Source organism: Canis lupus, chromosome 4 (genome assembly GCF_048164855.1).
Source record: "Canis lupus baileyi chromosome 4, mCanLup2.hap1, whole genome shotgun sequence".
Classification (NCBI taxonomy): domain Eukaryota; kingdom Metazoa; phylum Chordata; class Mammalia; order Carnivora; family Canidae; genus Canis; species Canis lupus.
Window position 1 is genome coordinate 75,851,222 of NC_132841.1, and position 15,393 is coordinate 75,866,614.

The window sequence follows — 15,393 nt, forward strand, 5'->3', positions numbered from 1 at the left end:
AATAAATGGAATCATACTGTGTGGGGGTTTTTGTCTGCCTACTTTCACTTACAATGTTTTCAAGCTTCATGCGTGTTACAGCATGTATCAGTACTTTTTTCATTTCATGGCTGGGTAATAGTCCATTGTATGAATGTGTAACATTGTCCATTTATCAGTGGATAGACATTGGTGGTGTTTCCACTTTTGGGCTATCATGAATACTGCTGCTAAGAGTATTTGTGTAGAAGTTTTAAAATACAATTTCAAAAAATAAGAACAAGCGTAATGTACACATTTCATAACTCACTTTTTTCATTTATGTCAACTTAAAAATAAAGGTAAGATTATTTTTCATGACAGCATAGTATTCTCTTATGTAGCCATGTAATTTTCTTTCTAACTTGTCCCATCTTGTTAGATATTTAGGTTCTTTCCAGAGTTTCTCTAACATAATTATTACATTAACCATCCTTGAGGCTGTATTATTACATACATCATAATTAGTTGCTAATAATAATATTTCCAGAAATGGAAGTACTTGTTTGAAAGAGACCTGTACTGAATACTGTAATTTCGGTGGTTTTCAGACTTTTTGAAATATCTTTTTACTCAGTAATTATTGAAGACTCCAAAGAGCTTTTGCTTATGTAGGTTTTAGCTGTCATGATTTCACCATATTAAAATTAAAACTGAAGTTTAAAATGACATTTTAACTATATAAACATATCAACTAATTACATTACATTAAATGTATTTAATAAATATAAAATGGCGAAAACCATAAAATAACTATTTCTTCACCAAAATAATGAAAATGACAGCTTTTACATTTTTGCAATTTAATGTCTTGCTTAAGAGAAAGCAGCATGATTCTCATGTGCTTCTGTTTTCAGTTTGTTGTGATAGCACATTTTGCCTCTGGATAACTCCATTGTAAAATTCAAAAGAGAATAAGAATGGAAAAGGTAAATTTTGTCTTATGTTACCAAGACATGGATCCTCTGACCTGCCATCAGGGACCATCTGAAGTTCTTAGACCACACTTTGAAAATGACTGTTATAACATTAAAGCTTCTGCCAACGAGAGAGTGAAATATGAAATCCTTTTAGTTTTTTTGTTTTCAAATAGAAATTTGGGGGAAGAGGGGGAAATCTTTTCATACTTGTTTCTGTTCAGTTTGAATTGTAATTATATTACTGGCAAATTTTCAAAAATTTTGAGCATAGTTGACATACAATACTACATTAGTTTTAGGTGTACAACATAGTGATTCAGTAAGTTTATACTTCATGCTATGCTTACCACAAGTGTAGCTACCATCTGTTCTCAGACGACATTGTTAACAATATCACTGAGTTATTCTGTATTTGTTATTCTGTGCCTTTTATTCCTGTGATTTACTCATTTCATAACTAGAAGCCTGTATTTCCTCTTCACCCATTTTGCCCATCCTTTCACAACCTTCCCCTGTGGCAAACATCAATTCTATTTATAGATCTAATGTTGCCTTTTGTTTGTTTATTCACTTGGGTTTTTTTTTTAGATTCCACAAGTGAATGAAATCATATGTTTGTCTTTCTTAGTCTGACTTATTTCACTTAGCATAATACCTTCTATGTCTATCCATGTTGTTCCAAATGGGCAATCTTATCCTTTCTTATGGCTGCATAATATTCCTATATATGTCTGTGTTTTCCTGTTCACATATTCCTTATCTATTTGTGTATCAGTGAACACTTTGGTTGCTTCCATATCTTGGCTATTGTAAATGCTGCAGTAAACATAGGAGTGCACATATCTTTTCAAATTAGTGTTTTTATTTTCTTTGGGTAGGTACATAGTAGTGGAATTATTGGATCATAAGGTATTTTTGTTTTCTATAGTGGTTGCACCAATTTACATTCCCATCAGCAGTGTACGAGGGTTCCTTTTCCCCCCACATCCTGTCAACCTCTTGTTTATTTCATAAGTTGAACTTTATTTCATGTTTGACCACTTACATTTCTTGGTAAATTGCCTATTCATTTTTTTATTTTTTTACTTACCAGTTGATTTGTACAGACACTGTATTGTAGTTATAAACCTATTATTAATGTGTTATCTTCAGATACTTTATTTTTTAATATGTTTATATATAATATATCAGTCTCATTTTTATGATAATCTGCCTTTGTAATCCATTTTAAATTCTCTGTACTTAGATTATGGAGCTTTTCCTCTTTTGCTGATGTATCAAATATTAAGCATCTAATGGTATGCTAGAAAATTGTACATACTGTGTTAGGCACTGAGTATGAATTGGTAAGCAATGGATAAAAATCTGTGCCTTCATGTAACTTAAATGTTTGTGTTCAGTAATAACAGTAAACCATTCAAAACTGGAATGAATGTGGTTTTCCAGAACCTTCAACCTGTTTTTATTCATTTTCTCTCAAGGCCTAAATAACAGAAGTATGTTTCTATACTACTTTTGAGTAGTATAGAATGACCTAAAAAACACTGCTTATTCCCAACCCGAGGAAATTGGTAGTTTCTGCAAAAAGCTACTTGAGAAGCATACTTCTCTCTCTCTTTTTTTTTGGGGAGGGGGGGTGAGTGGGGTGGGAAGGGAGGAGCATCCTTCTGTTGTATATTAAACAAATTTGTCTATAAAACCTTTTTTTTTTTTTTTTGTCTATAAAACCTTAATGCTTAATGCTATCAATTTGCTTTAGAGACAGGATTTCCCTTGGGACAAGTTATCAGTATCCTAGTTTGAAGCTAAAAGTGAAGACAGAAGTGAGAGTGAGTGAGCTAGTTAAAAATTAGATTCTGAAAATGACTATTAAAGCAGAGGTCATACAATAGCTACCCACAGTCCAAGTTCAGCCTGTGGGTGTTTCATTTGATATACATGGCACTTATTTTTATTTTTGTGTTTTTAAAGATTTTATTTATTTGAGACAGCACAAGGGGAGCGGGCGGGGGGAGGGGGTGTGGAGCAGATTCCCCACCAAACAGGGAACCTGATGCCCTGGGATCATGCCCTGAGCCAAAGGCAGACGCTTAACTAACTAAGCCACCCAGCCACCTCTATGTGGTATTTCTAATCCTGATGATCTTGGGATTGCAAACCTGTATTCCCTTATGGCAGTAATTAATAGGGACTAAGTAGCAGCTGTTCGCTGTTCTCTCTAGCCAGAACATATACTTTCTTTTTTTTCCCTTAAAATTTTTATTTAAATTCTAGTTCTTTAATGAACATATGCTTTCTCCTTGACCATAGTCCTTTCCACCTTTTTTTTTTTTTTTTTTTTTTCTTTTCCTTTCCACCTTTAATATGTCCCCCAGGAATCCCTGGGTGGCGCAGTGGTTTGGCACCTGCCTTTGGCCCAGGGCACGATCCTGGAGACCCGGGATCGAATCCCACATCGGACTCCCGGTGCATGGAGCCTGCTTCTCCCTCTGCCTGTGTCTCTCTGTGTCTCTGCCTCTCTCTCTCTCTTTCTCTGTGACTATCATAAATAAATAAATAAATATTTAAAAAATAATAATAATATGTCCCCCAAAATGAGACAGAATATGAGTTGCCATTTATCATTGTCTTGCACTGTTATTTTTCTTCATAGTAGACAAATGTCTTTGTGTACGCTTGTATCATAAATGAGGACTTTAAAAGTAGGCTTTAGGGATGCTCGGGTGGCTCAGGAGTTGGAGCATCTGCCTTTGTCTCAGGGTGTAATCCCAAGGTCCAGGAATCGAGTTCTGCATTGGGCTCCCAGTGAGGAACCTGTTTCTCCCTCTGCCTATGTCTCTGCCTCTCCCTGTGTATCTCTCAGAATAAATAAATAAAATCGAAATGAATGAATGAAGGCTTAAGAGATTGTCTCTAAGGAGAAAATAGGAGAGAGCCCATTTCTTCGGAGACAGAAAATTCCTGAATGTGTGTTTCAGGTCTTTCATTCAACACACATTACTGGTCTGGCCACTCTAAGTAGGCATTTAAGTTTACAGTCTTTCTCTTAAAGAGGGCAAGGTTAGAAGGAAGGAACTCTGAGGTTTCTGATATTCGTTCCTTTGACTTTGGCATTCGGCTCTGAAGTTTTATGTTGCTTTTCTCTTAGTTTTCTCGCCTCTTTTCACTCGTATATACTTCCATTTACTTACAGATGAAAGCAAATAAAGGATTTTAAATACAGTAGGGGAAAAGAAACATGTTAGCTAAGCTGATTTGGGTCAGGTTTTTTTTTTTTTTTTTAAGATTTTATTTATTTATTCATGATAATCACACAGAGAGAGAGAGAGAGAGAAGCAGAGACACGGGCAGAGGGAGAAGCAGGCTCCATGCAGGAGCCCGACGTGGGATCCGATCCCAGGTCTCCAGGATCACACCCCGGGCCAAAGGCAGGCGCTAAACCGCTGCGCCACCCAGGGATGCCTGGGGCAGTTTTTTTTTTTTTTTAATTACATTTTTTGTCATTATTGACGTAAGTTCTTGGGTTGTATTTTTCTTAAAGGCTTGTAATATCATTCTCCATTTTCAGGCGTTATGAAGAGGACATGTACTGGAGAAGAATGGAGGAAGAACAACACCATTGGGATGATCGCCGCCGAATGCCTGATGGAGGATATCCTCATGGTCCTCCAGGCCCATTAGGCCTTCTAGGAGTCCGACCAGGCATGCCTCCTCAGCCACAGGGGCCTGCAGTGAGTGTCCATGTAGTTTATATAAGGGGGTGAAAGTGTAAAATTGGTTCAGCATTAGAAGATAACAGTTTGGGGGAGCTAATTCTTAGATTTAATCTCATTCTCAGTGTAATTTTTTTATCTGATTCAGAATTTTCCCTCCTTTTATTATAATTTCCCAATTCATGTCTTTATATGTAAGGACTTCACAGAGTTTCTTGAACCTTTCTTACTTTCAGCATAAGCCAAACAGGAACAGAGCTTGTTTTGTTGAGTGTTCTTTAACATTAGAGATTTTCTTTCCTTTTTTCTTCTTGAGATTAGCAAGAACCACCAATTTTGAAGTCAGCTGCTTTGCCTTCAGAATTATCTCCCCATTACAGTTGATGAGAATCTTTTTGCTTCAAATCCTGACCATCTAAAACCTACTACTGCTTCTGAATTGAGCGCAGGATAAGGAGTAGGTAAATGGTTCCACATGAGTATCACAGTTGATATACTAGGAAAACTATAGAAAAGATGTATCTTGAGAGTATGTGTTGCATAGAAGCTGTGTAAAAGAAGAGACACCGGGTGATGAGGAACATTTCATAGAGGTTCAGACTATAAAACAATAAGAGGATTTTTTTTTTTTTCTGTTTTCCAGAGAACATTTAGCAGAAATCAGCAAATTCCTTCTCTTTAACTTACTCTTTCTCATTTGTCTTTACACAGAACAAGCATTTGTAAGCACTGTTTTATTTTTATCAAAGCCAAAAAAAGTTTCACAATCACTGGTCTTTAAAGTTGAGTAAAAAAGTATATCAGAACCTTAGATAATGGTGTTGGGCAAAGCATGTGTATATACAGAGATATGCATGCATATATAATCATCTGACTCTTGATAGTATATAACTTCAAAGTTTGCGGTTTTATTTTTACTGAAATAGAAAAGAGAAACATAGTTTTAAATGGACATTTTGCATAGTTGACTTTCTTATCAAAAAGCTATGACAAGCATATGTATAGCTGAAAAATAGTAGTTTACTTTTGCTCAGGAAACATTGTTTTTAAATGAAGTAACTTTTTTTCTCTAGCCCTTACGTCGTCCTGACTCTTCTGATGACCGTTATGTAATGACAAAACATGCAACCATTTATCCAACTGAAGAGGAATTACAGGCAGTTCAGAAAATTGTTTCTATCACTGAACGCGCTTTAAAACTTGTTTCAGACAGTTTGTCTGAACATGAGAAGAGCAAGAGCAAAGAGGGAGATGATAAGAAAGAGGGAGGTAAAGACAGGTGTGTTTTCAGAGTTACTTACTTTGCATATTTTTGTTTTTCCTTCCATGGACTTCTTACACTTGAAATAAAAAGGTACAAGGACTAAAAACTCTGGTGTGAGTGTACGTCTTGTCTTGTTTGAGTAGATATTTAATGTATTTAGGTGTTTTTTGCTAAAATGAGAAATACACCGTTCCTTACAATCGCCAATCTTGATTTTACTCCTTTTATTTTGATTTATATAAAACTATTTTGAGTCTTTTTTCAAAGCAGCTTTTGTAATTGCATTCAGCTGCTCTTCAGTTTTTGTTGCATTGCATCTGTCCTATGTTCAGTTTTTGTTTTAGCAACTTGTTTCCTTAATGCGTTAACCATAGGCATGAAAAAACTTAAGCTTTGAAGCACCTTTTTTGGGGGAGGGACCCCAAGATGGGGCTTGAACTCATGACCCTGAGATCAAGAGTTAGACACTTAACCAACTGAGCCACTCAGGCAGGCACCCCTAAAAACATCTTTCATAACAAGTTTTGCATTGTGATCTACAAGTTCTCATTTTCCTTTTATCATTTGGAAATATTTTTATATTAAAAATAACTTTTGGGGCATGTGGGTGGCTCAGTTAAGCATCCAACTTTTGATCTCACCTCAGGTCTCAATCTCAGGGTCATGAGTTAGGAAAAAAAAAAAAGAACCACCGCCATGACTCTTACTCTGATTTGTAAAATGAAACACAGAAATGTTAATGTTCTTTGAAACTGTCCCTGTGAGAACTTAGCTCTTTATTTATCCATATTTCTTATCTAAATGAAGGATACTTCTTAAAAATATTAAGTATTTTTAAACTGTAGTTGGTGAAACTTTTAATAGTATAAAAATTATTTAATTTATTATTGTATATTTAGGGATTATCATGGCTCTGGTTGAGGAGAGAAATGTCATAATATAATTTGATTTCACTGCAGAGCTTTAAAAGGAGTTTTGCGAGTGGGAGTATTGGCAAAAGGATTACTTCTCCGAGGAGATAGAAATGTCAACCTTGTTTTGCTGTGCTCTGAGAAACCTTCAAAGACATTATTAAGCCGTATTGCAGAAAACCTACCCAAACAGCTTGCTGTAAGTATTATGGAAATGTTCATTTTTACCCCTTGTCTGGTTCAGAAGTTTTTGGCAGGACTAACTGTGCTTCAGCCTAAACCTAAGCCAGCCTTTAAATTTTTGGCTTGACTTTCCATATTGAGTTTTTTGTTTCGTTGTGCAAATTGGTAGAACTATTTTCTACTTTGTCTTTTTAGGTTTTATAGTGCTTGTATTTGACATGAAGCCATCTTGCTAATTTATTTTAAAATGTAAAATTGTAGCACATGTCTCATCCTGTTTTTTTCCCCAAGATTTGACGCATAAGAAAGAAGGTACTGAGGACAGAAAATGGTCTTTCTTTTTTTTGTTGTTAAAAATAAAGGCCCTGTATAGCAAACATAAAATTTTAAAATCTGTGAACCTCTTGCCCATTAGAATACATGTTTTTAATAAAATATAGTAAGAAATAGTCTTTCCATTTTGAATTTCCCTAGTTTTATTGTGATTTTTTTATTTTGTTTTTGTTCTATGTTTATGATAGGAATTCTCCTGTTTCCATCTAGCAAATCATAGCAATGGACAATTAGTAGAATATCCCATTTTGGTCATACAAAAGCAAACCTTTTTTTTTTTTTTTTTTTTTTTTTATTTATGATAGTCACACAGAGAGAGAGAGAGGCAGAGACATAGGCAGAGGGAGAAGCAGGCTCCATGCACCAGGAGCCCGACGTGGGATTCGATCCTGGGTCTCCAGGATCGCGCCCTGGGCCAAAGGCAGGCACTAAACCGCTGCGCCACCCAGGGTTCCCCAAAAGCAAACTTTTTTTTTTTTGTCTTAAGTTTGAATTCTAAAAAATTTTATATGTGAGTTTGTCAGAATCTCAGATTTGGCTTTAGAGTGAATATTCTGTGGAGTGCCCGGGTGGCACAGTCTGGCTCTTGGTTTTGGCTTGCATCATGAGATCGAGCCCCACTTTGGGCTTGGCCCTTAGCACAGAGTCTGCTTAAGTCTCTCTCCCTCAATGAACTAGGGGTGGTGGAAGGGGAGGTGGGCGGGGGGTGGGGGTGACTGGGTGACGGGCACTGAGGGGGGCACTTGATGGGATGGCACTGGGTGTTATTCTATATGTTGGCAAATTGAACACCAATAAAAAATAAATTTATTTTTTAAAAAAAGTCTCTCTCCCTCTCTTTTGCACCTGCCCCCCTGCACTTCTTGTATATTTGCTCTCTCTCTCCCCACCTCAAAAATATAAATCTTCAAAAAATAAATATTCCTTGAATAATTTATATAATTTATTTTAAAACCTTGCAGTTTGGGATCCCGGGTGGCTCAGCGGTTTAGTGCCTGCCTTCGGCCCAGGGCATGGTCCTGGAGTCCCGGGATCAAGTCCCCTATCAGGCTACCTGCATGGAGCCTGCTTCTCCATCTGCCTATGTCTCTGCCTCTCTGTCTCTGTGTCTCTCATGAATAAATAAATAAATAATCTAAAAATAAAGTAAAATAAAACCTTGCAGTTTAATTAGGTATTCTAAATCCAAGGATTGACATTTCATTGGTAATGTGATATGTATTTTACAGCAATGAGTCAGAATAAATAGTACTTGACCACAGCAGAGCAACTGGTAACAAAGGGTGGTGAAGCACAGTATTGAACTTAAGCTCTGACACCTCTAATACTGTTGTTTACCTTATATTACCCTTGTTCCAGATACGAAGTTTCTTATTGTGGATAAGTCTTTTAAGTTCTAAGAGCCAGCAGAATTGGCATTGTTGTATCTGTTTCTTATCCCTCTTTTGAGGCAGCTAGGGCAATGGAGTGTGAGATAGGGGGAGAGGAAAATGTTTGAGGACCTTGAGAGAATTATATAGTTTGCTAGAAATACCTCAATCTTAATTGTGATGCTTAGTAAAACTACAAGGCAGGAAATACATCCTAAGGAAATAATCAAGCAGTTAGGCTAAAAGTAAAATACTCTTTCCAAATATACTTATAACTCTATAAGTGGGTTAAAAAAAAGAATTCTTCATTTATTTAATAGTATGTACCAGGCACTGGTTTTTTTGTTTGTTTCTTAAGATTTTATTTACTGGGATCCCTGGGTAGCGCAGGGGTTTGGCGCCTGCCTTTGGCCCAGAGTGTGATCCTGGAGACCTGGGATCGAGTCCCACGTCGGGCTCCCGGTGCATGGAGCCTGCTTCTCCCTCTGCCTGTGTCTCTGCCTCTCTCTCTCTCTCTCTCTGTGTGTGACTATCATAAATAAATAAAAATTAAAAAAAAAAAAAAGAAAAAAAAAGATTTTATTTACTTATTAGAGAGCCATGAGGGATCCCTGGGTGGCGCAGCGGTTTGGCGCCTGCCTTTGGCCCAGGGCGCGATCCTGGAGACCCGGGATCGAATCCCACATTGGGCTCCCGGTGCATGGAGCCTGCTTCTCCCTCTGCCTATGTCTCTGCTTCTCTCTATCTATCTCTGTGTGACTATCATAAATAAATAAAAATTAAAAAAAAAAAATAGAGAGCCATGAGCTGGGGGAGGAGCAGAGGGAGAAGGAGAGAGAGAACCTCAAGAAGACTCCCTGCTGACCTCAGATCCCACCACCACCACCAATGTGGGGCTTAATCCTTAGGACCCTGAGCCAAGGACTGACTGAGCCACCCACGCACCCTAATCAGGCACTGTTTTAAGGGGCTTATATAGTTAATTCATTTAGTCTTCCAACAGTTCTTTAGGCAATAATTTCTGTCCCATTTTACAAAAACAGGATAAGAAGAGTTAAATAATTTGTCTTCATGGCACTAGTAAATAACAGCTGAAATTTGAACTTAAATGCTATACTGTAAACACTCAATGTAATTTCTGTAGTTCTTCACTCGTTCATGGAAATTAGGGCTTATAATACCAACAAATTGTAGTGAATCCTGGTTTTTCTGGATGTTAATCAATACTTTCTGCTCTCTGATTATAAAGTATAGATCTGTTGATTTCACAATGTACAGTGGGAATGATTGAATTCAAGTATTTATTGGTTTCGTTCAAATTCTGCAAATGTATGAATACTTAACTACCTAGATGCTATTTGTAGGTACAGTAACAAATACAGCAGTGTTTTCTTCTATCCAAGAATTTGTAATCTAAGAGGGATATATAGAAATAACTCCTCTGATACAAATAATGGTAAATAATTAGCTCAGCAAAGAATTCTAAAAGGAAAGTTAAGAGATTAATGATTTTTGCATTATTGCAAGACTTCTTAGAGTAGTATATTATCTACTCCACATAAAATGGTTGAGGTAGGGGCACCTGGCTGGTTCAGTTGGTAGAGCATGCAAATCTTGATCTTGGGATTTTAAGTTTGAACCCCATGCTGAATATAAAGATTACTTCCAAAAAAAACAAACTTTTAAAAATAAATAAATACAGTGCTCGAGGTAGTGAGAAAATGAAAGAGCCATAATGAAACTGCTTTATCTGGTACTGTGAAAGGTCCAACTAATTTTTTTGTACTCTTCCATTATATAGGTCATAAGTCCTGAGAAGTATGACATAAAATGTGCTGTGTCTGAAGCGGCAATAATTTTAAATTCATGTGTGGAACCCAAAATGCAAGTCACTATCACCCTGACATCTCCAATTATTCGAGAAGAGAACATGAGGGAAGGAGGTTGGAAAGCCATTAAACATTCTATTTTTTCTATTACTTTTTTTTTTTTTTTTTCATTTACCTACTCTTTAAGATGGCATTAAGCCCTAGAAGGCAACATGCTGGCATTACATATGAATTTGATAGATTTGGCTTATGCAGCAACCAGTTTTGCTTGAGATCATTTCCCAGAAAGTAAATGCTCTTTTTTAATAATGTACTTTTATATAAAACACGCACAGTATTATTGACTTTCTTGATTTTTTTCTTTTCTTGCTAACCTCAGATTTCTGGAAAAAAAAGTTCAAAATTATTCTTGCTGACATAGTGGACACATGAAAAAATTAAAGAAATGTTGGTAGTAAGGGGCCACAAATTTAACTTCTATTAAGAAGTTCTTGTTCTTGCCTTGTCTTAAAAAAAAGACAAGAGAGTTTCAGAAATAAAATTGGTTAAATACTCGTAATACTTATATTTTAAGAGGCATTGTTATATGTGTAATCATGGATTTGGCTTGTCCTGAGGTAAATATTTCTAGTTCTCTGAGGTTGCTCTTTGGTTTGGAGAGTTTTCATGAATGCAGAGCATCCTAATGCGCATAGATTTGGGCATTTGATCCCAATATTATTATGCTAGAGATATTGAAAAATAAATGCTGTAGATGTAGTTAGTAAGTTATAGTACAGTTCAGGACTTTTAAACTTACTTTACAATTGTAGATTATGAAATCCTGCTGGTGCCAGCAATGTTGCTTTAGGGACTGTTCTGTAACATTTTCAAAGCTTCAAAAGCTTTTAAGCCAAAAAGCATGGTCAGTGTCTGCCTTATGTTGGTTCTGTTGTTTTATGGGTCAGATAAAATTTACTTTGTTTCCTTTCATGTTGTTTTTGTACATCTTTAACTTGTTGAGTTTGGAGTTATATAGTCTACACTAATATTTCTTTGTGATACAGATAGAGAACAAAATACTGTATATTAAATATTAAAATTATTTTGTCTAAAACAGTATCAGTAGGCTCTTAGTTACTGTCCCTTTACATTTGTTTTCTTACAGCAAAGCAATTTTTTTAAGGCACTGGGCTTTCCACAACCCAGCAAGATAACATTTTATTTAAAATGTGGTCCTTGGGAGACGTGTCTAATCTTGCATACATCATATATATACCATACCAGGACTTGTATGTTGTATAAGCTTTGCATCTTAAAAATAAATGCGTTTTGTGTAAAGGATATGAACATGAATTTCCACTCAAGGTCTGGCTGTGGATACTGAGGAAAAAACAGTTCCTGAGTCAATCTGGTCAATTCATATGCAACATATGACTCTTATGATTTGAAAAATAAATCTTCTTATATGATATAAATAAAAGTTGTTATACTTAGGATGAAATTATACTCATATAACCATTTTAACTATTTCAGGGCACATTTTGTCCAATTATATTTAACCTTAGTTAAATTTGTGCAATATTGAGTTATTACATTGCAAAAGTCTAAAGTTCATTTTGTATTTGTAGTAGAGTCTTTGATAACCTATCCCCTCTAAAGGAAACAAAATTATATTTTTGTCTGACCCAGACTTGAGTTAGAATTACTGTTCTGGATTTCATAAAATACTCTGGTGAGAGAAATGATCAGTCCAAAATTGGAAGATTTTACTTCAAGACACTGAGCTGAAAAGTTGGATGTGCAAAAAGTGTAGAAACATTGATAGTGTTCCTTGCTGCAGATAACTGCAGTAAACTATGTCTTTAGCTTCATTATGAAGATTGCTTCTTTCTTGGCTGCAGAATAACGGTATGTATTCTCTCTCACTGCAGCTCCCAATGCTCTGTGTCTTAAAACCACTTAAAGCCTATAGCTTGCTTTGGGGAGTTAGTACAGGGGGTAAGGAAGGCTTTGCCGGAAGAGCAATTATAAATCTTTAGACTTGCGACTTGCGCTGTGGTAGCCTTTTTAATGGTCCTGTTTAATACCAAAATTTATTTTTCAATTATTTAAAAGAAATTATGAAATTGCCCAAATAACTGTTAAACGCATGACAGATTTACTTTATGGTACTGTGTTTGACAGTTAAATGCTAAGTTAACAGTTAATTGACTTGAAGCTTGAAATGTTCGAAATGCTCTAACCCTTGCTACAGAGTCTTTTCTGCAGCAAGTAAGGTATGTGTGTGTTTTTTTCCACCTGTAGCTTATGAGGCCCGGTCCAAAGCCTTCTAGCAGAGGGGATTGATTCCTGTCAGGGGTTGCTGCCAAGACATCGGAAGGATTTTTGACCAAGGTTTTCAAAAGCTCAGTGTCACACCTGCCATTTGATTAAGGAGGGATTTTGGATGCAGAGTCTGGCATTTATTGTCCTTTGTGTGGCTGTTTTGTTTGTTTTGTCTTTGTCTATTCTAGAATTGAGCAGTGTTCACACTAGTTTTTAAATGGTTGTGGGTGGATTATATATTTTACATAACCATGTTAATTTAAATTAATATATTCCCATTAACTTTTAATCATAAAATAGTGTGGACACAGCATGTCTTCTAACTGGTGATTAACCCCTTAAAATTTATGAATTAGATTTATGTAGGGTAAGAATATGCTTTTTTTTTTAAATTAATTAACTGATTTTTGTTTTGTTAACTGGGTATTAGGCAACGAGTGTGATTTTTGTTTTGTTGTTTTTAGTACAATATACCTAAGGGGTTAATCCACTTGAAGTATAAAATGGGTGCAAAAATCCACACTCTAAATTCAACAAAAACTATACTTCTAGCTCTTAATTTGTTTTTAAATTGCAATAGGTGTCTTGGCATCTTTGAAATTGCATCATTAATTAAAATTGTCAAAGTTACAAATGCTTATGTGCAAAAAAGAAAATTTTTCTTATGTATTGAAGGAAATTATAACATTGTGAAAATAACATTAGAAATTCAGAAACTTTTTTAGAAAGAGATTGCACATTGTCACCTATTTGCATCCTAGCTTTAGCAAATAATGTAAATAAGGGACATAGAAAAAGGGTCCTTCAGCAGTTCTGTAACCCCACTTTGAGGAGTGGTTTTTTTATTTCATTTTATTTCCTTCTTTTGTACTTCCTTAGTAGCTGTGCTTTCCTATATTCCTTTTTCTTATCATGATCAGAATAGCCCCATCTCTTATGTTCAATATGGTTCTTGCAGGTTTTGAGATTGTTCACTATTTTTTAAAAATCACTAATATTTTGCCTTGAGAGTTTCTTTTTAGTACCCAGATTCTTGTTTCCGTGTCAATTTATAATGTTCTTTGATTATCTGTAAATTACCCTTCTAACATGTCTTCTGAAAAGTCTGCATCATCTGATTATTTGAGGAGCAAGAACTAAGAATAGAAAGCCCAGTGGATAGATTTATCATTTTTAGAATGTGCTTATGTTTTATCTACTTAAAATAAGGTCAGGTGTCTTTTAAGATAACTGAATGAATGCTCATGCAAAATATATTCAATTAAATATCTTGCCGAAAGTGGCAATAACTCTAAAATAAAATCGTCTTTAACTCCCTTTTTATTTTGTCTGCATTATTCATTTGGTACCCTCAATGATTTAGTAAATTATATCCTAAATACCCCGTAATTTTGGTGCACTTTAGCCAGAAGACTGGTAAATTCAGTAGATTACTCACATGGTATGTAATTATGCTGTATTTAAAAATTGTTTGTACTATTCAATCATTAAGAGCTATGAATTAGATTGACTTAGTTGCTATTTCGAATAGTTTGATTAGCAGGTATGCTGTTACTTTTATACATACTTTACAGATACATTTACATGAATATATAGCTGGCTATCTATCTGTCATGAATGTAAAGTTAACTTCTTGTCCTAGTTTAGGTTCAGATTTTCTCGTTTAAGATAGCTCCTTTAGGGACGCCTGGGTGGCTCAGCGGTTGAGCATCTGCCTTTGGCCCAGGATGTAATCCTGGAGTCCCATGTCAGGCTCCCTGCATGGAGCCTGCTTCTCCCTCTGCCTGTGTTTCTGCCTCTCTCTCTCTATCTCATAAATAAATAAAATCTTTAAAAAAAAAAAAAAAAGATAGTTCCTTTATGTTTTAATACAGTAATCTGATTTAAAATCAGTCATATAACTTTAGGGCATATGTATTATAATTTATCATCGAAGCATTCTGCTTACTGCATCTCTTCTTTTTTCTATACTTACCCAGTTTAACCATGTTGGTTCTTATTTCCCTTTTCCACTATACCCAGTTTCTCTCCAATTATCCTTTGGAGTATTATCTGGGAACGTTTTATTTTTTTTATTTTTTTTTTTTATTTTATTTTTTTTCTGGGAACGTTTTAAAAGAGTATTTCATATTTCCTTAGAGCTAAAATTTCCTTGTAGAAGAGAAAGCATTGACCCTTAGAAATGCCTATTTAGGGCTTTTTTTTTTCTTTTTTTTTTTTTTTAATTATTTATTACTGTATCAATCATTCCATACTTATTATTAGTTCTTTGCTATGTGAGCCCCAGAATAACCTATGACCATTTAGAATACTGAACAAACTCAATAGTTTATCATGAACTCTTATTTATTAAGGTGGATTTTTGTGTTCCCTCTTGTCTTGTCTTTGTGCTGGTGCGCTGTGTCCAGTAATCCTTCCTTTTGATTTTATTTTGGTGGGTAGGGTTTATTTGCAGAAATTACTTATTATATTTCTTAAGAGTCTAAATTCTCTTTTTGATTTTTACATTGGAGTATATAAATTTGCTGAAAATACTGGGTACATT

At 35.4% G+C, this 15,393-nt stretch overlaps 1 protein-coding gene across 5 annotated transcripts in view; it reads left to right on the forward strand.

The window, feature by feature from the left end:
* Window positions 1–15,393, forward strand: part of ZFR (zinc finger RNA binding protein) — a 98,260-nt gene that overhangs the window by 56,143 nt on the left and 26,724 nt on the right. For all 5 annotated transcript variants that reach the window (XR_012030336.1, XM_072824989.1, XM_072824987.1 and 2 more), the window contains 4 exons: window positions 4,507–4,669; window positions 5,725–5,930; window positions 6,875–7,025; window positions 10,514–10,655. Coding sequence is in view for 4 of the 5 variants with exons in the window: in XM_072824989.1 (XP_072681090.1) it covers window positions 4,507–4,669; window positions 5,725–5,930; window positions 6,875–7,025; window positions 10,514–10,655 (662 nt within the window). In the remaining variant the exon portion in view is untranslated. The remainder of the gene's footprint in view (window positions 1–4,506; window positions 4,670–5,724; window positions 5,931–6,874; window positions 7,026–10,513; window positions 10,656–15,393) is intronic.